This window comes from Mirounga angustirostris, unplaced genomic scaffold, assembly GCF_029215605.1.
Source record: "Mirounga angustirostris isolate CCGP_5_RB_7025 unplaced genomic scaffold, mMirAng1.0.hap1 SCAF_2, whole genome shotgun sequence".
Taxonomy (NCBI): Eukaryota; Metazoa; Chordata; class Mammalia; order Carnivora; family Phocidae; genus Mirounga; species Mirounga angustirostris.
This window is the reverse complement of record NW_026991710.1, coordinates 2,045,371-2,066,134: the sequence shown is the minus strand read 5'-3', so window position 1 is coordinate 2,066,134 and position 20,764 is coordinate 2,045,371. Positions and strand designations below refer to the sequence as shown.

The 20,764-nt window shown below is 58.5% G+C and overlaps 2 protein-coding genes across 22 annotated transcripts in view; one reads left to right on the top strand and one right to left on the bottom strand.

Moving 5' to 3' along the window:
* The first annotated feature begins 199 nt into the window (after positions 1-199).
* Positions 200-4,083, top strand: MFSD10 (major facilitator superfamily domain containing 10). 10 transcript variants are annotated; one of them, XM_045881600.3, is made up of 13 exons: positions 200-315; positions 801-982; positions 1,078-1,174; positions 1,414-1,517; positions 1,837-1,995; positions 2,078-2,239; positions 2,451-2,559; positions 2,658-2,769; positions 2,952-3,060; positions 3,167-3,257; positions 3,350-3,397; positions 3,481-3,570; positions 3,715-4,083. In XM_045881600.3, the coding sequence occupies exons 2-13, from the start codon at positions 809-811 to the stop codon at positions 3,828-3,830; spliced, it is 1,371 nt and encodes a 456-aa protein (XP_045737556.1). In that variant the 5' UTR covers positions 200-315; positions 801-808; the 3' UTR covers positions 3,831-4,083. The 10 variants fall into 10 exon arrangements, with proteins under 10 accessions (XP_045737556.1, XP_064440275.1, XP_064440276.1 ...); XM_064584205.1 differs by having other exon boundaries at positions 2,841-3,060; XM_064584206.1 differs by having other exon boundaries at positions 3,167-3,397.
* A 649-nt stretch (positions 4,084-4,732) lies between these two features.
* Positions 4,733-20,764, bottom strand: part of ADD1 (adducin 1) — a 91,024-nt gene continuing 74,992 nt past the window's right edge. For 4 of the 12 annotated variants that reach the window (XM_054509023.2, XM_054509021.2, XM_045881601.3 and 1 more), the window contains 7 exons: positions 20,079-20,423; positions 17,488-17,589; positions 16,740-16,829; positions 15,897-15,989; positions 11,338-11,494; positions 8,850-8,948; positions 4,733-6,596 (listed from right to left, as the gene is read on the bottom strand). In XM_054509023.2, the coding sequence (XP_054364998.2) occupies positions 6,238-6,596; positions 8,850-8,948; positions 11,338-11,494; positions 15,897-15,989; positions 16,740-16,829; positions 17,488-17,589; positions 20,079-20,423 (1,245 nt within the window). In that variant the 3' untranslated portion in view covers positions 4,733-6,237. Of the gene's footprint in view, positions 6,597-8,134; positions 8,170-8,849; positions 8,949-11,337; positions 11,495-15,896; positions 15,990-16,739; positions 16,830-17,487; positions 17,590-20,078; positions 20,424-20,764 lie in introns of those variants that run through there. The other 8 variants (XM_054509025.2, XM_045881604.3, XM_054509026.2 and 5 more) reach the window with 8 other exon arrangements.

Below are 20,764 nucleotides of genomic sequence, written 5' to 3'. Positions count from 1 at the left end.
CCGCTCGGCCCTCCAGGGCGCAGCGCCCCGCACCACCTGGGCTCCGCGAGTGCGGCTGGACGGCGGGAAGGGACTGTGGCGCCCGCGTGCGCTGACGGCCCTGCAGGAAGAGAGCCCGCGGTTCCCCAAGACCAGCCCGCACTCAGCGACCGCCGGCCGGAAGAGGAAGCCGGCCTTCGTCCACACTTCCGGGGCGGGGCGGGGGCGTGGTCGGCGTGCGCCCCGCCCCTGGCAGCGTGCCGGGCCGTCCATTCCGCATCCGTCCATCTGTCCGTGTGTCCGTGTCCGTCCGTCCAACCCGAGCGCGCGGCCGCGGCAAGTGCAGGGCGGGGCAGCCCCAGTGCGCGCCCCACTGCCCCGCCCAGGAGGCGAGCCGGGGCGGGGCGGGGTCCCGGGTGGGGGCCAGGTCTGGGATTCCGGGCGGGGCGGGGGGGGGGGGCGCGGAGATCGGGGGGCCGAGGTCCCGGGGGGCGGGTGGAGGCCGGGGTCCCGGCTCCTGGGAGGGGATCGTGTTCGGGCCGCAGGGACGCCGCCGGGGCCTCAGTTTCCCCGCCCGCTTCTCACGAGGACGTGGGGTGGCCGCGTGGGGTGGGATGGTGCCCGGGGCCGCGATGCCCCCATCCGGCCCCTGGCGACGGTTGGCATCAGTGGCTGCGGTTTCTTGGCGCAACCCCGCAGCCGCAGTTTCCTGCACCCGGGCTCGGGGGGAGGGCGCACAGAGGGACCCCTGTGTAGGGTAGGCGTCCGGCGCTCAGGTACCCAGAGGTGGCCTCATGCAGACCTGCCACACTCTCAGCCAGGCGGGACCATGGGCTGGGGAGCCGGAGGGAGCTGCACCCCGCGCCCACCCATCCGCCAACAGACGGCGCAGGAGACGCGCGTGATCACTGTGGTCTTCCTCGGCCTCCTGCTGGACCTCCTGGCCTTCACTCTGCTCCTGCCCCTGCTGCCAGGGCTGCTGGAGAGCCACGGCCGTGCCCACGTGAGACCGCCCCCATGTCCCTGTCCAGGGCGCGCGACTCCCCCCACGATGGCTGCCCACGCCCCCCACCCTTGTCACACTTCCGTGTTCCCCAGGACCCCCTGTATGGCTCGTGGCAGCGAGGCGTGGACTGGTTTGCCGCAGCGATCAGGATGCCAGCCGAGAAGAGGTACAACAGCGTCCTGTTCGGAGGTATGGCGACCCGCCCCGTGCTGGGCCCTGTGACCGGGTCTGGACTCCAGTCAACCCCAGTCCCTGTCCCCGCCCTCCTGCTGCTGGGCACGGTCTGCCCCTCTCCAAGTGCAGCGTCCACTGGTGGTCAGGGCGCCTCAGCCGGAGGCCCAAGGCTTGGGAGTGCAGCGCCCACCCGGCGCGATCAGACCCTTGGGGACAGACTGAGTCGTGGTAACCAAAACCTCTGTCTCCTCCAGGTCTGATTGGCTCGGTCTTCTCCTTCCTGCAGTTCCTCTTGGCACCACTCACGGGGGCGGTCTCGGACTGTCTGGGGAGGCGCCCGGTGATGCTGCTGTCCCTGGTACAGGGCGCCCGAGGCGTGGGAATGTGCGGCTTCCTCTCGCCCGCCCGGCAGCCCTCTGGGGAGAAAGGGGGTTGGCTGTGAGCCCCTCATTGCCCCCTGGGTGGGGTGCTTGAGCGGGTGGTGGTTCCCGTGGCCCAGCCAGGCTTTCCCAGAGCTGCCCCTGCCACCTGTGTGAACATTGGGAACGTAAGTGGACCTTGATGCTCCAGAACAGGGCCAGGCCCCCAAGGTGTTACCTGGGTGGGGTCGGTCCAACTCTGGGCCCCTCGTGGCCTCAGGTGACCATACCTGCCCTGTGTATCCCACTCTGAGGCAGGCAGGTCTGGCCACTTCGTATGCCGTGTGGGCTGCTTCGAGGAGCTTCGCAGCCTTCCTGGCCTCCAGGGTGATTGGGGGCATCAGCAAGGGGAACGTCAGCCTCTCCACGGCCATCGTAGCTGACCTGGGCTCACCTTCCGCCCGCAGCCGAGGCATGGTGCGTGCAGGTGATGGAGGATGAGCGGCTGGGGATTCCTTGGCTGGGCCTTCCTGCGGGGCTCAGGTGGCTTTCTCCCCAGGCAGTCATCGGGGTGGCCTTCTCCCTGGGCTTCACCCTGGGCCCCATGCTGGGTGCCTCCCTGCCCGCGGAGACGGTACCCTGGCTCGCCCTGCTCTTCGCTGCCTCCGACCTGCTGTTTATTTTCTGCTTCCTGCCGGAGACCCTGCCCCCAGAGAAGCGGGTAAGGGGGGACCCGGGAAGAAACCAATGAGAGGTCCCAGGGCTGGGGGCTCAGTTCTGTGGGCGTGCAGGGATGCCAGGGGATGCTGGACTGTCCTCTCCTGGTGCCCCGGCCTCTAGGGCCCGGCAGGGGGACTGGAGGCCAGGGCAGGTTCAGGTCATGCCCCTCTCCAGCCTCCTGGCAGGCCCCTCCAGTCCTGCCCCCGCCCCAGGCACCCTCCATCACCCCCGGGTTCCGAGCCGCTGTGGATCTGCTCAGCCCCCTGGCCCTGCTCCGTTTCTCGGCTGTGGCCCGCGGCCAGGACCCACCTGCTGGAGACAGTAAGGAGCCACCCCCCTCTCGAGGGTGGGACCATGGCTTCCTCCAGCTGCCCAGGCCTCCCCCAGCTATCGTCAGCCCCTTCCCCCCTGCTCCCCAGGACTTGGGAGCCTTCGCCGCCTGGGCCTGGTGTATTTCCTCTACCTCTTCCTGTTTTCGGGCCTGGAGTACACCCTGAGCTTCCTTGCCCATCAGCGCTTCCAGTTCAGCAGGTAGGCCCCTCGCAGGACCTGGCCTGGGAACTCCCTGCCGTCTCCCGAGCCTAACCCCCCCCCGACTTCAGGGCTGACTCCCACCCTGGCTCGGCGGACCGTGGAGAACCGGCTGTCACCCTGGCTCCCTGGTTTGGCCACGGGGAGCAGGGGCGAGGCACTCACAGCTCCCCCGCTCCCAGCCTGCAGCAGGGAAAGATGTTTTTCTTCATCGGCCTCACCATGGCCACCGTGCAGGGTGCCTACGCGCGGAGGATCAGCCCTGGCGGGGAGATTGCAGCTGTGAAGCGGGTATGGGGCTCCCCCAAGGAAGTGGTGGGTAAGGGGGGCAGGCTGTGTCCTGAGCCCTGTGGAAACAGCAGGGGTGGGTCCTGAGCTCTGCTGTGCCCCCCCGCAGGCCATCCTGCTGCTCGTGCCCGCCTTCCTCCTCATCGGCTGGGGGCTCACGCTGCCTGTGCTGGGCTTGGGGTTGCTGCTGTACTCCTTCGGTGAGTGGGTCCTCCCAGGGCCAGGGCGGGAGCAGCAGGGAGCCGGGAGCCAGGAATCCTGGGTCACAGCCCTCCCTGGTGTCTCCCACCAGCTGCCGCAGTCGTGGTGCCCTGCTTGTCCTCTGTGGTTGCCAACTTTGGTAAGACGCCCTTCTGCTGCTGGAGGCCCCCCAGGTGGGAGGCCTGCAGGCACGTGATGGCCTCCTCTCCTTCTCCCCCCAAGGCTCGCCCAGGCAGAAGGGCACGATCATGGGCACCCTGCGGAGCCTGGGCGCCCTGGCCAGGGCGGTGGGACCCATGGTGGCTGCCTCAGGTGAGGGCCCCGGGGCGGCCGGGCCAGGCCTGGGGGCTACTGGCCCACGGGGGGGGGGGGGGGGCCGTGCTGCTGCCATCCTGGGGCTGAGGGGCGGCAGGGACAGGGTGGGCCCGCGTCACGGCTCAGGCTGTCTCTCCACAGTGTACTGGCTGGCAGGGGCCAGGGTCTGCTTCACCGTGTGCTCTGGCCTCTTCCTGCTCCCCCTCCTGCTCCTGTGGAATCTGAGGCCTCCAGCCCACGCACTCAAGGCCGAGTAGCTGAGCCAGCCCCGCCCCGAGCTGGGGGAGAGGAGGCCTGGGCCGGGGACCCCCCGCCCCGGGCACAGCCCAGGACAGCCCAGGGCCTGTAGCCCCAGAGGGCCCGAGACACTCACAGCCCCTCCCTAGGTGTGGACGGCCCTGTCAGGCTGGGGGCAGTGACTCCAAACCCTTCCAGGCTTTCTGTTGGCTTCTCTCTCAGTGACAGTGTCAGCCAGGCCTCTGAATGACAAAATAAAGCAGCTATTTTATATCCAGTGCCTCTCTCCAGTACACCGCCGTGCCTCGCCACCCGCCACCCCCCACCCCCAGGCGCCAGAAGCAGCAACTTAAGCTGAAGGCTCTAGAGCTGCACTGAGCAGAAGCGTCCCAGGCTCCTCCCGAGTCGGCTGTCATTCTGCACAAGACTGAGGACAGAACGTGGACGCAGGGCCCTCCAAGCCTGGGCTCGGCACATGCTGGGCCATACCCGGGCTGTGCCCTGCACCCTGGCCGACCAGGGAGGAGGGGCCCCTGTGCCAGAGTCTCCCCATCACACGTCCCGCCCCAGCCTGTGGCTAAAGGGTCCTCCCCAGTGCAAAGCAACAGTGATCAAGAAGTAAACACTTGGGGGGCGCCTGGGGGGCTCCGTCAGTTGAGCGTCCGGCTCCTGATTTCAGCTCCGGTCATGATCTCAGGGTCACGGGATCTGCCCCTTTCGTGGGGCTCTGCGCTCGGGCCGGGGGGGGCGGGGGGGGGAGGCTGCTAGCGAGTCTCTCCCCCTCTGCCCCTCCCCCCCCACACCCACACTGTGCCTCTCAAATAAATCTTAAAAAAAAAAAACTTAGGGATCTCTTTTTGGGATTAAAGGAGCAAAGGGAAGGAACTGAAGTGCAAAACTGCTTCCCAAGTTTAGACAAGGAAACTGCTTCAAGAATTTTATTTGTGAAGAAAACATGTTACAGTGAAGGACGCAGGACCCATCCTCCCAAGCCTGTGTCCATATATACGACTAACTTCATGTCGTGATACAAAGAGTTAAAATAAACTACAAAAGTGAAATGAGAGTCATTGCGTATGTGCGACAAAAGGAAGGGCTAGAGTCGGCGGTTAACTGAAGGACGGGGCGAGGGCAGAGAACCCGAACACCACAGAGGCAACAAAACGATACGCTGGAGAAAGCACGTCTCCAGAAGCTCGAAGCAGCGGCCAGCGCCATGCAGCCGGCCTCAGGTCCTGCTTGGGGTCAGGAGTGTGGGACCCTAGGCCGGCTCTGGCACCAGGTCCACCAGGGGCCCCTCCCCGCTTCCGGGGAGGAGGCGAGCCGGCACCCAGCCAGGCCGGCACCGGGCGGCCCCTGGAATGGGTCCCCCACTAGTTCCTGCTAAGCAGCTGCACGTGATTTTTCAGGAATCTCAATGAAAATTTACGACGTCCCACGAGGAGAGCCAGGCCTGGCTCCACAAAGGACGAGTGTGAGAAGTGAGGGAGGGACCGCTGGGTCCCCTTCTACCTTGAGCTACCTTTTACCAAAACCGGGCACCTTTCAGGCTGAGTTAAAGTAAGAGGCGATCCCTCCCAGTTCCAAACCCTCCCGTACAGCGAGCCACGCTCTGCTGCACTGTGCGGAGGTAGAGCGAGAAAACTAAAGCAAAAAGTGGCCTGTTCCTGTTCATGGTCAAAGATGGAGGGTGAATTACAAACCTGCTGAAGGAAAATTCTAGAAAGGACTCTTCCCCCTCTTAATGTATCTTCTCTATGACAGTAATCTAGAGACCCCAGTAAGAAAGTGGGGGCCTCTGAACCCCGTTTCTGGCCTCAGGGCCATCAGACCATGCACAGGGCACGTGGGGTGTACGCAGGCCCCTCTGCTGCTGGGTCCCCGGCTCTCAGAGGCCGTCAGGGTGCCCGGGGCCGCCGGCAGGCACAGGAGTGCTCGCACAGGACTGAGGTTCTGTAGCTACAACCCAAGTGAGATCACGAAGCAGGTAATGCCAGCAGGAAGCTCCAAGTCTGATTCAGTCACCTGAGACGTGGGGGTGAAGGGGAGCCTAGCAGACACACAGCATGGGGGACTGCACCACAGGAGGAGAGGGAGGGCAAGGCCAGAGCCGCCAGGGCCTCCAACTGTCCGGCCAGAACCAGGACGGACCGCCCCCGGGGGAGAGCGCGCCCGCGGGGTGCTAGCCCGGGCAGGGCGGGCGGAGGCAGAGGGGCCGCGGAGACGTGTCCCCCCAGCCCCCAAGGCTGAGGCCCGCTGCACGCGCACACGAGGTTAGCACCGGGCTACGTGGGGATTTGGTCACACCATGAGGGGAGCTCTAGCTATGAGGAGGGATGGGCTTTTTGCATTCCATGACACAGGAAGACAGGACACGAGACGCAATCGGGGGCAGTCTGGTGGCTTCGGTGTGTGCAGGACGGGCCTTCAGGAGTCACTCCTCTTCTTGCTCTTCTTCAGAAAGGAGGGGGTGCGGAATTTCTTCTTCTTCTTAGAAGGGGACTTGCCCGGAGACCCATCGCTGCCAGGGTCCACGGCAGCCCCCTCCTCTGCAGCTGGGGAGGTGGCCTCTTCTGCCACCTGGGCGGAGGCTGGCTCAGGGCTGGCCGCCACGGGGGACCTGGCGGGGCTGTGAGGCTCGTGGGCTTCACCGAGCCCCTCCTCCTCCTCCTCCAATGTGGGGAAGCCGAGCGCTTCTGAAGGCTCATCAGGGGACAGGTCAGGGAGAGTCGGCTTGAAGGTGGCAGCATCACTGTCCTCTCCAGAGGTGGGCTCCTGCGGCAGGTCTGGTGGGTGGGGGACGAGAGACAGTGCTGAAGAGCAGTCCCCGGACCTGAGCGGGGCGCCCCGAGAGAGGCAGCGCCCGCACCAAGACGGCCACGGGGCTGGGCTCTAGGGGCTTTTACCGACACGAAAACAAGAAACTTTAAATCAGGTCTACTCTACTTCAAGGTTGGATGTGGCTCAGGGTACAAAACGAAGACGCAACCTCGCAGGGGGGTGGGGGTGGGGGGTTCAGCTCCTCCTCGTGGACAGTGTGCTGACAGACCCAGATGCCGTCCTGGGACCTCGGGCCCCAGTCAGAGAGCTGGGCGAGCTGACGGCACTGCACTAGGACCATGTTCCACGTTTAACACTCCAACAGTCTGTTCTAGAACCCTAAGGGCACGTATTAGTAGTCCTGAAATTAGGCCTAAATTTGGGTCCCACAACACCTGGTCTCCCCCAAGAAGAAAACCATGGAAAACCATGGTTAACTCCCAGACCCCATGGGCACTATCAACATCAAACAAAACAAAGCCATTGTAGGCTGGAGAATGAAAGAAAAGAGAAGAACTGTAAGGTAAGGGACAGGGGCAAAAACCTGGCCAGCTTCAGCATTCGAACATGGGAACATGAAAGGGCAAAAGGTAACTCGCTGTAAAGACACAGCCCGAGGGTGGGTTTCTGGGGAAGGTCCCATCAGCAAATCTCTATGCAGACTCTGACCGGGGGGAAACCAGTTTTGCAGAGTTTTATAACATCCTACAGAGTTACGAGCGACTTGCTGCTTAGGCAACACTAAACCATTTAGTACAGAGAAACCAAGCCCTGCGTCAGGGGGGACTCAGAGCTGAGTGTGGTTGAGGTGCAGCCGTGGGAGGCTCTGGGCCCCAAACACTTAGTGCTTCAGCTCTGGGAGGCTGGGGCCGCCCCAGCTGGCCCCTGAGCCACCTTCTATCCCGGAACAATTAAATGTCCTTACTTAGGGGGATAGGAGGAAGTTAGCGTTCACCCTACAGAGCACGCAGAGGTGGCCTGTGGGTGCCTCTGGGAACTTTACCATGTGACCAAATGTCACATTAAATACAGCACCAGAGTCTCCTGCCCCATCCCCAATTACGCTTAAGTGCTCAGCTTAAGCCAAGATCCCAACAGAAGCGACCGGCATGCAGCACGAGGCAAAATCCTCCCCCTGCCTGAACCTAGTCTGATGTGTGTCTGATGCTGCCGAGCGATCACATGCTGAGCAGGACCACAGGACGGCTCTGGAACTCCTGGAACCCACAGGGCCCTGAGCAGCACCGCCTCGGTCCCCGGGAGCCCCCAGGGCAGGCTGCCACCACCTAGCTCTCCGGCCACGGAGCCCTGCCAAGATGCCACTGCCTAGGTGGAAGGAACTGAGTACAAGAAAGGCAGAGTGGGGGGTGGGGGGGCAGGGACTCTATTTTTATTTTGAATAAACAGAGAACAGAACTTGGTAAGCAACAAAGAAGCAGGAGAATGAGGCAAAGCACAGGGACCACTGGTTAAACGGCAGAGGGCCAGACGAGGGCGGTACTTACTATGGTAACAGGTACTCTTTAGCACATCCAACTCCTGTTTGTAACGCAGCCACAGGAAGAGAAAAGCACAGGGAGAGAATCTAGGCATTCAGTCACAGCCACTGGGTTATAGAAGAAGAATGGCTGAGCCATTCTTGGGGACAAACGGGGGAGGAAGGCGAGCCACAGGCTCCCCACAGGCACGGGAAGCACGACATGTAGGACCAAGGGACAGACACGCAGTGGGTGGTCTGAGAGGCCAGTGGAGGCCAGCACTCTGCATGGACTGACTACGACGGCAGGTCACACAAGGTCCTGCAGCCCAGACACAATGGAAGATGTTTCCAGAGGGGTGATCTGGACACAGTAAGGTTTGAGAAATGCGTAAGCAGTGGGCAAAATTGGCATCATAAACGAAGGTGGGATCCGATCCCCCAAGTCTGTCCTCCCACTTTGTCCTGATGTCTCACTACGAAATGTGTAGCCTCGAGTGACCCAGGACAGAACCAAAACAGGAGCAAGGGAGGCGGGCCAGTTCAGAACCATGTGTCGTGCTGGCTTCCACACAAATGCTCGCTCCTTCACCACTGTCCGTTCAGCTACTGACACCCGGGTGCTCTCCCTCCACTGGACAGGACATGAAATCCACCTCTCATGGCGGACATCGGACCACAGAAGGCCATGCACCCTCCCACAGCGGGGCAGCCACATGCTCACGTCCACCCCAGAGCTCACCTTCCTCAAGCTTGACAGGGGTGCTGGGGGGGGTGTGGGGGGCAGCAGGGGGCTCTGGAGGACTCTTTTCTTTCTGTTCTCTGGTCTCGTCCAGATTCTCTGCAGACGGACAGAAAGTGAGAAGCACATGGTAAAGAGCTTCAGACATCGTGAGCCTTCACCCTCCTGAAAGGCAGGCAGGCCCTCCTGCCCTGTCCATCCGGCTGCCTTGAGGGGGACAGCTGAAGCTTCTCTTTCTCGGGTACATCCAAGAGACCAGGAGGGCTCACGGCCACGCTGTCTTCATCTCTCCAAGGGGACAAAGAAGGCCGATTGTGACTGGGGTGTGGATCTGAATCTCAAAGATTCAACCGACTTTGGATACAAAATTGATTTCCATTCTTATTCCAGAGAGAATCTGCCAGAGCCAACAGTGTGACACACGGTGAATGGTGACCCCTGGGGTGTCCCCACCTGTGTTCCAGAGAGGAGCCCCCCCCACAGCTGAGCCAGCAGCCCAGGGTCCCAGGCACCCTCACCCTACTCGCCACCTCAAGGATGTCACATGAGCACTGCATTGGTTTTCATTGTTTTATGCAGAATATTTTCTACCAATAATTTAAACCTGGCAATTATAATATTTTTATTTTCTGAAGTAAAATATGCTGATGAGGACCAGAGGAAAAACTGCAGGTACTAGGACCCAGGATCAAGAAAATTCCAAGTCTACTTCTCATTTAGGGAAATATGCATACCAATGTTAATCCTAATTCCTTAACTCTCCTTCTCTCATTTAAACTTTTTATATTAACAGCTTGGTATCACTAGGTCTCATATTTTGAACAAACAGCTCTAACCGGCAAGGCCTCTGATCTCCTAGAGATACCAACCTACCTTCCTGAAGCCAGAGGTCTATGAACAAAGGCCTTTCCATCTCCCAGGAGCTCCCTCAACCAGGAAAGGTGCCCGAGCCCCACAGCTTGCTTCCTTCCTCCTGTGGGAAGGGCTGCCGTGCGGCATCCCCATGCCGACGGCCAGCACCGGGCAGGGGTCTCCTGGCAGCACCCCCGGCTGGCACTCCTGCCACGGACAGCCCAGTGATCACAGAGCATGGTCATAGTCGCCCCATCCACTCAACGGCTGAAACATCCCTCCTCATGGAGCCTCACGAGGAGGGAAACCCCTGCGTGTCTTGTGCTTTGACTCAAAAACCATTTTCTTGTACTACAGATTCCCCAGACACTGGGAGGACCCAAAGGGCAGACACACGTGTGTGCGCTCTGGAACCGGGATTCGCCCACAGGGCCAAGAGCTCGGGCCCACGGGCCACCCCAAGGCAGGGACTTATGGCGACAGCACAAAGCTCTCTGTGGGGCTCAGCACACCATTCAAGGGAGACGATGAGAAGTAGAGCTCAATGTGACGGAAACACCGGGCTCACTCTGACTCCATGTGTGCGAGGTCTTAATCCTAACGCACAGCTAACAGAAAGTGACGGGCCCTGATGCTGGAACGCTCACTGAAAACAGTTCAGCAATAGTTTTCTGTACAACTCAAATTTCAACAGCATCTACATAATGCGTTAGTTGGTCTAAAACAAGGCCAAAAAATACCTAAATTGGGGCAAATCAGAGATTATATGAGGAGCAATATGTAATTCCCTGGACGATCCTCCACAGCCCCAGGGCTACGGAACACTGTGGGACTTCCACTCCAAAGGCTGATTCCCGGGGAGCAAGCTGGGAGGACGTGCGGTCCCTGCTTAGGATCCGAGGCTTCGGTACAAAGACCAGGGCTGGAACTTACGGCCCTAAGGACGCAGCATGAGCCTCCTGGCTGGGGGGGTGTCTGTGCCCAGGGTGTTCCTAATAACCAACCAAGGGTGCTCAGGGAAGGTGCGCCTTCACGGCAGAAGCAGGGGAAGGCCGGCTTCTCGTGTTAGTTCTCCAAATTCTTGGACCTACTTTTCAAAACCTAGAGTTTGAAACCATCTCCTCCGTGAGGTTCTGGCTCTTAGTCACTGATTCTCATTGTTGCAAAATCGTCCCACTGTGTTTTACAAAAATATGACCTCCTGGGTCAGTGAGTCAGCTACCAAGAGAGACAGGCTGCACCCGCACGTGGCCACTCTTCACTCAGGGCGCCGGGGCGGTCAACATGCTAGCACCCGGGCCTGTAATCCCAGCCTGCCCAGAAGACCCTTAGCGTTTGTGCGGAAAGACAGCAGCCCGGCTCTCGGACACAGTCTCCCACATAGCCTGCTTGCAGGTGCCTCCTAAGCCGACCGTTCACAAATGTGTTAGCCCTTCTAATCCTCCAGAACTAGGAAATGTGCACGTTAGAACGTTCTGGTCTTAACCAAACAGAAGGCTGATCTTTCATACAAGTGACTGTCCTCATCACCCCCAGTCACCGCTTGGGCACAAAGGAGCTCGCAGAGCGCCTTCTCTCGCTTCAGGCACCCCCCATGCTGAGTGTGCCCACGTGCCCAGGACCCGCGCACACTCACCTTCGGGGCCCTTCTGCTTCCGCTCTACCTCCCGGCGGTACTCCTCCAGCTCTCTGTCGGTGAGCGTGTTGAAGGGGTTGGGGCCCGTGGTGCTCACGATGACGTGGGGCTGGTACTCCTTCTCAATGATGGCCTTGGAGGCTGTCACCAGCTCCCCCTGCAGACAAAAAGGGAGGCCCAGTCTGCGGGAGCCCTGCCCGCAGGGACTCTCCCCCCTCCCGGGCAAGGCGGCAGGCAGGGCGGGGTGGGCGGATTTCCCGGAGTACACAGACAACCCTGAGACTTGGCCTGGGCCTCACCCTGGGCCTCACCCTGGGCCTCACCCTGGGCCCTGAGGTTGAGGCTGAGCTGAGGCCTCCAGTGGTCGGAGACAGAGAAACACAATTTTGAAGGTACAAAACAAATGTAACAGGAGAAAAAATTCCTAGGAAAGTCCTTCAGGTTTCAGGTGCACAGAGGGCACAGAGCACCTCAGGGAGACTGCGGTCTCCTTCCTGGCAGGGATGGAAGAGCCAACTCTTTAAGTCAATTGCCCTCTTCACGACATCAGGAAACATCCAGCATTCCAAATCAGAGAAGGTATGCCCAGAGATTCGCTTACTGTCTAAGTTCACAGATTAAGTTCTGTTCTTTTAACTATGTGTTTAGTTTTTAACTAGCTCCTGGAACTTATCCCAAAACACTGAGAAATTTTTTAAGAAGTCCCAAAATACCAGTATTTGTCTGAGGAATTTGGAAAACCGAGAATGTGTAGGAAAGAAAAAGAAAAGCAAGCAAGCAGAGCACAAAGGTGGATGGCAGTCAGCACCCAGTCTGTAAAGGGAGGTAGCCCCATGCTGGGCAATCACTGGGGTGGGGAGGCAGGCCTGGAGGGAGGGAGGGAGCCGGCAGGGGGAGGCAGCTCTGGGGTGTGTGAAGTGATGTCCAGCCTACACTCACCTGCCCCAGCACAGCTCTGTGCCCCACCGCCCAGCCTGGTTGGCCCCCAAATGCCCTGGGTTCATTTTCTGGGAAAGTTAACCAGAACACACGCACATGCCCATTACTTAATGGGAGCTTCCAAAAACCACCCATGATAGGAAAATCCAAAATTTTGACGCTAGGCCTGGTCTGTCCATACCCTCCTGAGTAAGGGGCGAACACCAGAGAGAGACCGTGCCCAAGCAATGTGCACGAGAGACGGAGCCAGACTGAGTGCTGGGGAAATTCAGCTCACCTGGGCCACCTGCTGCCCTGGCAAAGGCTGGGGAACCTGGGCTGAGGGGCTTCTGTCCAGCAAGCTGGGTACAGAGAGTCCAGAGCACTCCATGATCAATCAGGGACGCAGAGCCGGGGAAGAGAAGCAAAGGACCTGCTGGAATTGGCCACCTTTGCTCAGAGAGCCTCAAGATTCAAGATGACCTGGATGGTCAAGGGGGGCCTCTTTCTGACCAATGCTGACCCAAGGTCAAGTGGCCTTTCGCTCAGAAGCAGCCCTGTCTCCCCAGGGCAGGGTACTGAATTCCTGCCTGCCACTCACTACTCATTGACGCCTATTCCTGTGCATGGGCCCGGGTTTTGCCTCCTTGAGAAGAGCCTGCTGGGCCAACAACAGCTAAGGCCCAGCTGCGCGTTTCCCTAAATCTACGGCCATGTGGCCAGTTGCATTTGCATCCTAGTATCACTGCCGAGAAAATGAGGAGGTGACATGAGGTTTGAGAGAAATGTTTCAATTCACTTAAATCAAAAGTTCAAATCAAGGGATGAGTAAAATATCAAGAATCACCTGCCACAGAGGCGCCTGTGGACCAGCAAGGCCCTTCCCGCCCTGAGACACCTGACCCTCAAGGCGCAGCAGGGTTGCCTCCCTCCTCCAAATTCTCAATGGCGAGCAGTTGCCAAGACCCAGGCTTGAACAGACTGGGGGACAGAGGGAGCCTGTTATCTGGAGGGAAGGAAAAGGAGCGAGGCCTGGGATGCAGAGAGAAACAGGTCTCCTGCGGAGCAGCCTGGGCTGAGAAACCAGGATGTGACGTGGCTGCTCTCGCCTGCAGAGGCCACGGGGAGGCTCTTGCAGCTTCCCTCACTTCTAGCCACAGAGCAGGGGCTCCAAGCAAACCAGATGCTTCTCCACTTGGCCGAGGCAGCTGGCGAGCCACGCAAACATGGCTAGCGACCCAATCTCTCCGAGCGTCAGGCTCTCATCCATAAACCCCACTCAGATTTGAATTTACGTTCTCAGTGCCGGGCCACACACTTCTGGGTGCTCAACACCAAATGCACCATGGAAGTGTGCAAGGTGGGCCCAGGCCCCTCACGTTTCTACCGCGCAGCACCAAGTGTGGGAGGGCCACAGCCTGTGTGCACAGAGGTGCACAGAGAACGGGGCTCACGGTGTCCAGACCCAGCAGCACAGTCCTCGGCTGCGCTGGGCCACCTTCAGCATAAACTTGTCTGCCCTGACGTCTAACAGCTCGATTCACGAGTAACAAAGTCCAGAAGGCCCCAAGCTACATGCTGGCAGGCACAGTGCCGGAGCCAAGAGAGCCCTCGGCTAAGCTCAGGACTCCTTTTGGAACCAGAGCATTGGGGTGTGGCTGACGGCTCGCCGCTCCTTCTTCTCTCAGAAGATAACATGCTCTGAGTGAACGGCCACCGCCAGGGAGGGACAGATGGAAGCAAAGGAAAGTCCTTCCCAAAAGCTCCAACTTCCTAGGTCCCAAACACACATTCCTCAGATTCTCAAATGGAAAAATTGTCTACACACCTGCCTCACTGGAAAGAGGACATTTTTAGGACATTTAACAAAGTCCTTTTCACTGGTTCAAAGAGAAATCGACATTGCCGGCCAGCAGCGCCCATCTTGTAGAAGGAGCAATGCAGTCTGTGTTTTGAGCCCCACACAAAAGCTGTGGGGACACCCTTGGTCAAGGGCATGGGTGGAATCATGTTCTCAACATAGAAATGAAATAAGATTAGTTGGTGGGAAAAAGACCAAGAGTGCAAATGTGAGCACCAGGAGGAGGGTGGTGGAGAAAACACAAGCTGGATCAAGAATCCAGGTACAGGGACACCAGCATCTCAGCTGGGCTGGGCGCACTTTCCTGGGCTAACTCCCACCCAGACGCATCACTCACAGAGCTTGGTGCTCAGACTGTGGGGAGGACACCGGGATCGCCGGGAACCCCATTCCCACCGACTCTGACCCCCTGGCCTGGGGGGCCCACATCTCTACTTCATGAAACACAAGTGGCAGGGCACACACCCAAGTCCGACATCACAGGAGCAAACCCAGAACAGGGGCTGGGTGAGGGACCTGCCAAAACAGCCCCCTTTCAATACCACCTGCCTTCCAGCAGCCCTGACAGGTGCAAGCAGAGACCACAACGTGCGGTACCATACCAGAGGGACTGCGAGCAAGGACTGTTCGAACCGGCTCGGCCCACGGAGCCACAGGGTGGCAGCCACAGGTGGACTCCGCACAGGAAGCCCCCGGGCTCATGGACTTGGCATACCCTCACACATCTGAGAAAAAAAAAACGAGGAACTCACAAGATCACAACAGCTTCCAGCCCAAAGGACTGAGACGCAAAACAAGTACATCTTTCTCCTTTGCTCTGAGGAGCTCCTCCAAGAATGGCAGCTGCAAGTACATTCCACCGATAAGGAAAACGGGACTCGCGGAATTAATACGTAAGTATGCAAAATAGTGTTAATGGTGGGGATTCCACACAGGAATATACCGTCTTTGGTACAGGTCTGCTTCTTTCTGGCAACTGGAACATCACTAACATGATACTTGCATTTCAGTGGAGGTGTATGAATTAAAAGAAACACCCCTCAGATTTCCTTTGAATGCAGGATGAATGTGACTAAGACTCAAAACGTGCAGGCAGCTGTGGTCCACCCTTGGCCGCAAGGAGTGCAGCCTGAGCGCTCACGGAAGGTCTCCTTCCACCACGTCAGGTACACATGCACACAGATGACAACTCTGGGCTTCAAATTTGCATGCCTTTTCCCCCGTGAAACACTTTTAAAAAATTATCCAGAATTTTTGAAGGGAAAAACGAAATATATTTCATCAACAATAAAACAGTCTGACTGATTTCCCCTTCCTCTGAAATGATGTCTTTCAATCATACAACCTCCAGTTGCCACGTTCACGGCACGTGCGGTCACAACTGAGCAAGCAGAGGTAGAAGGCCACACAGGAGAGCCGCCCCTGCCCACAGTCTGCCCACAGGAGCCTTTTGCAAGCAGCATCTTGTAAAAGGCAAACAAACACCCAAAAGCATGTACCAACCACAGGCATGTGCAGAACTTCGGAAATGCGCCACATCGTTAAGATGGGCCCGCTCTCCGCAGCCTCGTGGAGTAACGACAGTCGTGAAAATAGCCTCATACCAAATGTCTTCACAAAAGAACAGGCAGAACAGAACCTCTGCACAATCCCAGATAACCCAGAGACAGGTTTAAAGCTACTTCGGTAACTAAGACGGTGCCCAGCGAGGACAGTGAGGGACGGGGCAGGTGAAGAGCAGCGCGTGCTGAGAGGTAGCTGAGGACAGGGCAGTGAGTACCTTTCTAAAAGACAGAGATCTAGCAGGACTAAAGGTCTGCTCTGTAAGCTCGAGCCCTTCGATTGTTTCCGTACAGTCAGAGAGGGGTGCGTCCTGCAACAGTAAACTGAGTCATCAGAGCCCACCAGGCCCAGCTTTGAAACATCAACAGAGAGCACAGGACAGAGCCAGCCCAGGGCATGCAGCAGAGACAGCCAGCCACGTGACAGCAGCGGTGATGGTGGGGCCACGTGCGAGCACAGACCACGCAAGCGGGGCCACAGCTGGCCCAATTCGGAAAACGGTCACCTACCCTGCTGTCGTGTTTAAAGCATTAGGTGGCAACTTCATTTTCAGAGATAACTACTTACAAGATTATCTTCCGTGTGCCACAAAGTACAGTCCTTTTCCAGAAAAGCGTGTAAATGTGGAGGCCACATTTACAGGTACCCTCTGTAAGCACTTTACCCCAAGCAGCACTTTACTGCAGACAGCAATATACCCAAGAACAAAAAGTCCATTAAACCCACCCTCTTCTAGCATTTTCCCCGGTATACTGCTAAAACCAGGGCACATCCCGGTCCCCAAGCAGACGGCGTTGTGTGCCGCCGTCACATGGGCATGCATCGCACGGAGCAGGGCTGGCGCGGGTGGGGGACGCGGCCCTCAGGCATGCTTATGCTAAATCTACAACCTCAGGGACAGTGGCAGGGTTATTTCTTATCGTGAGGATTTTTCACGGAGAGAACGGGTTGCCTAGAACACTTACCTCACAGAGTCACTCTCTCCCCACTCAGGACTAATTCTGAAGTGGACAGTCATTAGCGCCACCGCCCACCCACGCCAGACATTCTGAGCTCTCACCTGGACGAGGCTCCTGTCCATCATTACACCACACAAAACCTGGGACTGGGGGCCAGCCGTCTTAATGTCCTGTAAGTTCTGCTCCCGGATCTGAGGACACAAGAAGGAGAAACACACGTCAACAGTACAGAGAAGGCCAGCTGTGCCTTGGGGTCACTCTGCCCTCGGGGGCCCCAGAGCCCCACCCAAGCCGCACTTCTGCTCTGCCCCGCTCCTCACGGCCCGCGTGGCCACAGCGCCTGCCTGACGGGGCCAGCCCAGCCTGTCTAAGGGGGTGCGCGGAGCCACTCCTGGCTTTCTGCACCTTCTAGAGGGCTGTGGTAAGCACCGGTCTCTCACCGCACTCGTTAAGTGGAGGGGAATATCCCCCATGTGCCCGTCATACAGTGACACTGTGAACACGGGGGGAGCCCCTGTTCTCACACAGCAAACGTTCACAGCTCAGTGAACGAACGCTGAAGCGCAGGGGCAAAGGCTGTTCTCGCCGGAAACTAGCTCTCCAGCTTCCGGTTCTGCCCGGCTCTGTGAGCAAGCGTCACTTCAAGAACCACGGGGCCCCGGACGTCTGCTGCTCACACGGCACACTTGTTGGCGCGACAGTGGAAGCGGTGGCGAGACGTGGCCTCGGCTACAAGAGCGGCGGCGGCAAAGCCCTCCGCCGGCCACGTGCGCTCCACACCCTGTCCCACCCGCCACCGCCTCCGCCCGCAACAGTTTCCACGGAGGGCTGATGGCCGCTGGTACGCACCTTGTTCCTCATCTCCTGGACCTCTTTTGGGTTAGTGTTCAATGGAACAAACAGGTTAGGGACAGCAGAGGTGGAGGTTCTATGTCCATCCTCTTTAGTCCACTGCAAATATCAAGAACAGTTTGAGAAGTCAGAACGGGGACAACGGTATGTGACACCACAGCATCCAATCTGTCCACCGTGTCTCACACCTGGTCATGCATGAACATCACAGAGAATGAACCAATGACCACACCTCCTGTCACCGCAGCGGGGGGATCGGGGCAGGGCATGTGCAAATAGGAACCCAAGTCGTGACTGACTGGCACACGCCCTCCAGAACGCCCCGCGGGAAACTCGGGCACGGCACAGGCTGACAAGCGAGCTCTGCTCCGTGACTCCGCGGGGGGGGGGGGGGGGGGGGGGGCGCCTTCAGGGCACATTGGTTCACCGCCCTGAGAGTCATCAACGCCAAAGCCGCTGGAAGCATGAGATGGCAGGGTCAGGACAAGCGATGTGATGTTGCCACCCAGGCGAAGGGAAGGGCCGCACCGTGAGGCAGGAGTGGGCACCACCCAAGTTTGGCCCGGAAATAAACTACGGCACTCGAACGCGCTTCCGGCATGGCTCGTCCCGCCCCAGGAAGCGAGCGTGCAGACGTTGCACGGCGGCCGCCCGCCGCAGTTTGGTCGTGTCGAGTGTTTTATAGACCTTAACCCCTCAGAGTGTTACAAAAACATCCCAAAGAGACGTGAGGCGCCTCACGAGTCCGCGTTAGCAGGCTGCTTGGTCATCAGTGCGGAGCAGCGGCACAGCGCGCCTTTCGCAGGCGGGTTTTGGGATCTCCGACCAAAGACGGGGTTTCTCACCCCACTCTAATTCCGCGGCGTGGGGGGGGCCCTGAACGGCAAAACAAGGCCGGCGACGTTACGCCTTTCGGAGCGCTTTCAGGAGGCAGTCGGCGAGCCATAAACCGTGAGGCTTTGAAGAAAGCGACACAACCGGCAAACGCTTAGCCGCCGCGAAGGGGAGTGTGGGATGGGCAGGAGCTGTGAGGTACTCACTGACGGTTATCTTCTCAGACACAAGTAACTCCAGCTCTTTACTAAAAACAGGTTTTAGTCAAAACATTAACCCAATAACCTCAGGAGCCTGAACGCGTCTGAAACTTAAGAACAGTGACCGTGAGTTCACATACCAACCTGCGAGCACCGCCTGGAGTCTGCATACCCCGGAACGGTGAAGACCCGCACCTCACGGCCGGCGCGCAGGCGCACGGGCCGCGCTACCTCACGCGCATGCGCGCCTGCTCCAGCCCACAGCTGCCCCCCGCGGGTGCTGTGGAAAACCTCATCACAGCCGCTCAGCGCTACGGCCTTGTATCAGCCCCAGAAAGCTGGTTTTTAAGCCCAGTCCCCTTAACAAGTAAAATAAATAAAAACGAAACAAATGAAACTGGAAAAGAAAAGCAAAATGAGGGAGAGGCAGAGAGGGAGGGCGACGGCGAGAGGAGAGACGGGCTCGAACACTGAGCCCCGCCACGGTCACGCGGAGTCTCTGCCCACGCGCCCCATCTGCTCAGGAGCTCAGAGGCTCTCTCACCAGAGCCACCTGGGGAAGACAGAGCTGTGTTCTTTGGAATAAATCTATAAAGTAAAAACACTGTTGTTAGGGGAACAGGAGGCCCCGCCTGCTCACTTGGGGCCCACTGTTTCAGGCCCGCCGACCTAACGTCACGTGGACGCCTACAGAACGAGTCATGCAGAGAGGAGTCTGCCCCGGGCCCGGCTCTTCACGAGACCCGTGAGGGGGCCTCCCCAGCCTGGGGCTCGCGAGCCGCTGGACTGTCCGGGGCCAGCTGGGGGGGCGGGGAGCGGAGCGCAGACGGGTCCGCACAGGGCGTGAGCACCAGGACAACAGGTATCTCTCAGGGAAGTGCCGGTGGCTCCTGGCACAACGCACGCCGCAGGGCCTGTTGCGGGGCCTGCGGGTGGCCTGCGCTGCACGTGGGTCACGCCACACCCAGCAGGAGTCACAAGACTCACCACTATGGCCGTCTACTCACATGCAACAGTCCATGCACAAGGTAGCTGGCTGAGAGCATTCGGAGGCTTTGGGACAGCAAGCAGGGCACGAGGCTAACGAGAAAGGACGAGGTCAGCTGAGAAAATACCCATGAGACAGAGGGAAAACTGCTTAAGAAAACACGGAAGACTTGAAAGCACAGACTGCAGTGACTTCAAGAAACCACTGGAGATGACGACACTGGGATCACAGCTCAAGAAATTTTACGATTCCTTAAATACAATTTGAATTAAATGGCAGCTCCGACTTAGGGGTTAACACACGTAAGTTACTTAGTATCTCTGCGGAGTTAGGTGATGCTGGAGTTACTGAAGACCTACGACAGATCTTAAGCAGTTTCAAGCAGACAGATTTACTTGAATTACAGCTGATGCATAAAGCAGATTCTGGTTCAGACTAAAGAAGGTTAATGAGGAAGGTTTGCTTTCAATCCAGGTCAGAGGGGCTGGATTCCCAAAGCCTCCGAAGCCCCAGCTACCCAACTTGCTCTACGTCATCTAACTATGAACAGTAAGGTAGGCACAGACCAAGCAGTTGGTAATACAGCTTGGCACGCAGACACCGGACGAGAGAGACTGCAGCAAGGGTTTCACGCGATCGTGTGTAACGTTCGTCCACACCTTAGTCTTCGACTTGGGGCTGCTTCCATTCTGCCCCTCCTCAGAAGCATCGTCGCCCCGGCCAGAGCTCAGCCATCTTGTCTTCTCCCGCTGCTGCTTCTGAACACTGTGTCTGAGAGGGGAGCAAGTGCCCGGGTCCCCATCACCAGCGAAGGAGTAACCTGTGACATTCGCAGGAGCCTCCACATCGCTGTGTTTTTTAGATTTCTCTCTCAGAGCAGGGTATCGGTAAGGGTAGCCAGTTCTGTAACCCTAGGGGCCAGAGAGACGGAAAGACAGTCACCATTCCAGATCTCGACACAGTGTCACTTTGGAAAACCGTGTGGAAACCCCCAGAAAAGCTGGGCGCGCGCATACCCGACCCTAGGTGCATGCCAGCAGAGACGCAAGGATGGTCACTAAAACTCTGAAAGCAGCACTGTTCCTAACAGCCCCAGGTCAGAAAGAGCCAGCAACACCTGAGTGGGCCAAGTGAGGAACCCCACACAATGGACTAGGGTCCCTGAATCAGAGCAAACACTCCAGTACCAGGGGTAACATTAGGGTGAATCTCACAAATATGATGCTGAGTCAAAGAAACCAAATGGGAAAGA

Excerpts from the sequence above, each read along its gene's own strand:
- MFSD10 (XM_064584201.1), top strand. The coding sequence starts at position 809 with ATGGGCTGGGGAGCCGGAGGGAGCTGCACCCCGCGCCCACCCATCCGC. Across the intron at positions 2,560-2,657 it reads GGACCCACCTGCTGGAGACA|GACTTGGGAGCCTTCGCCGC; the intron begins GTAAGGAGCCAC and ends CCTGCTCCCCAG. Across the intron at positions 3,398-3,480 it reads CTCTGTGGTTGCCAACTTTG|GCTCGCCCAGGCAGAAGGGC; the intron begins GTAAGACGCCCT and ends TCTCCCCCCAAG.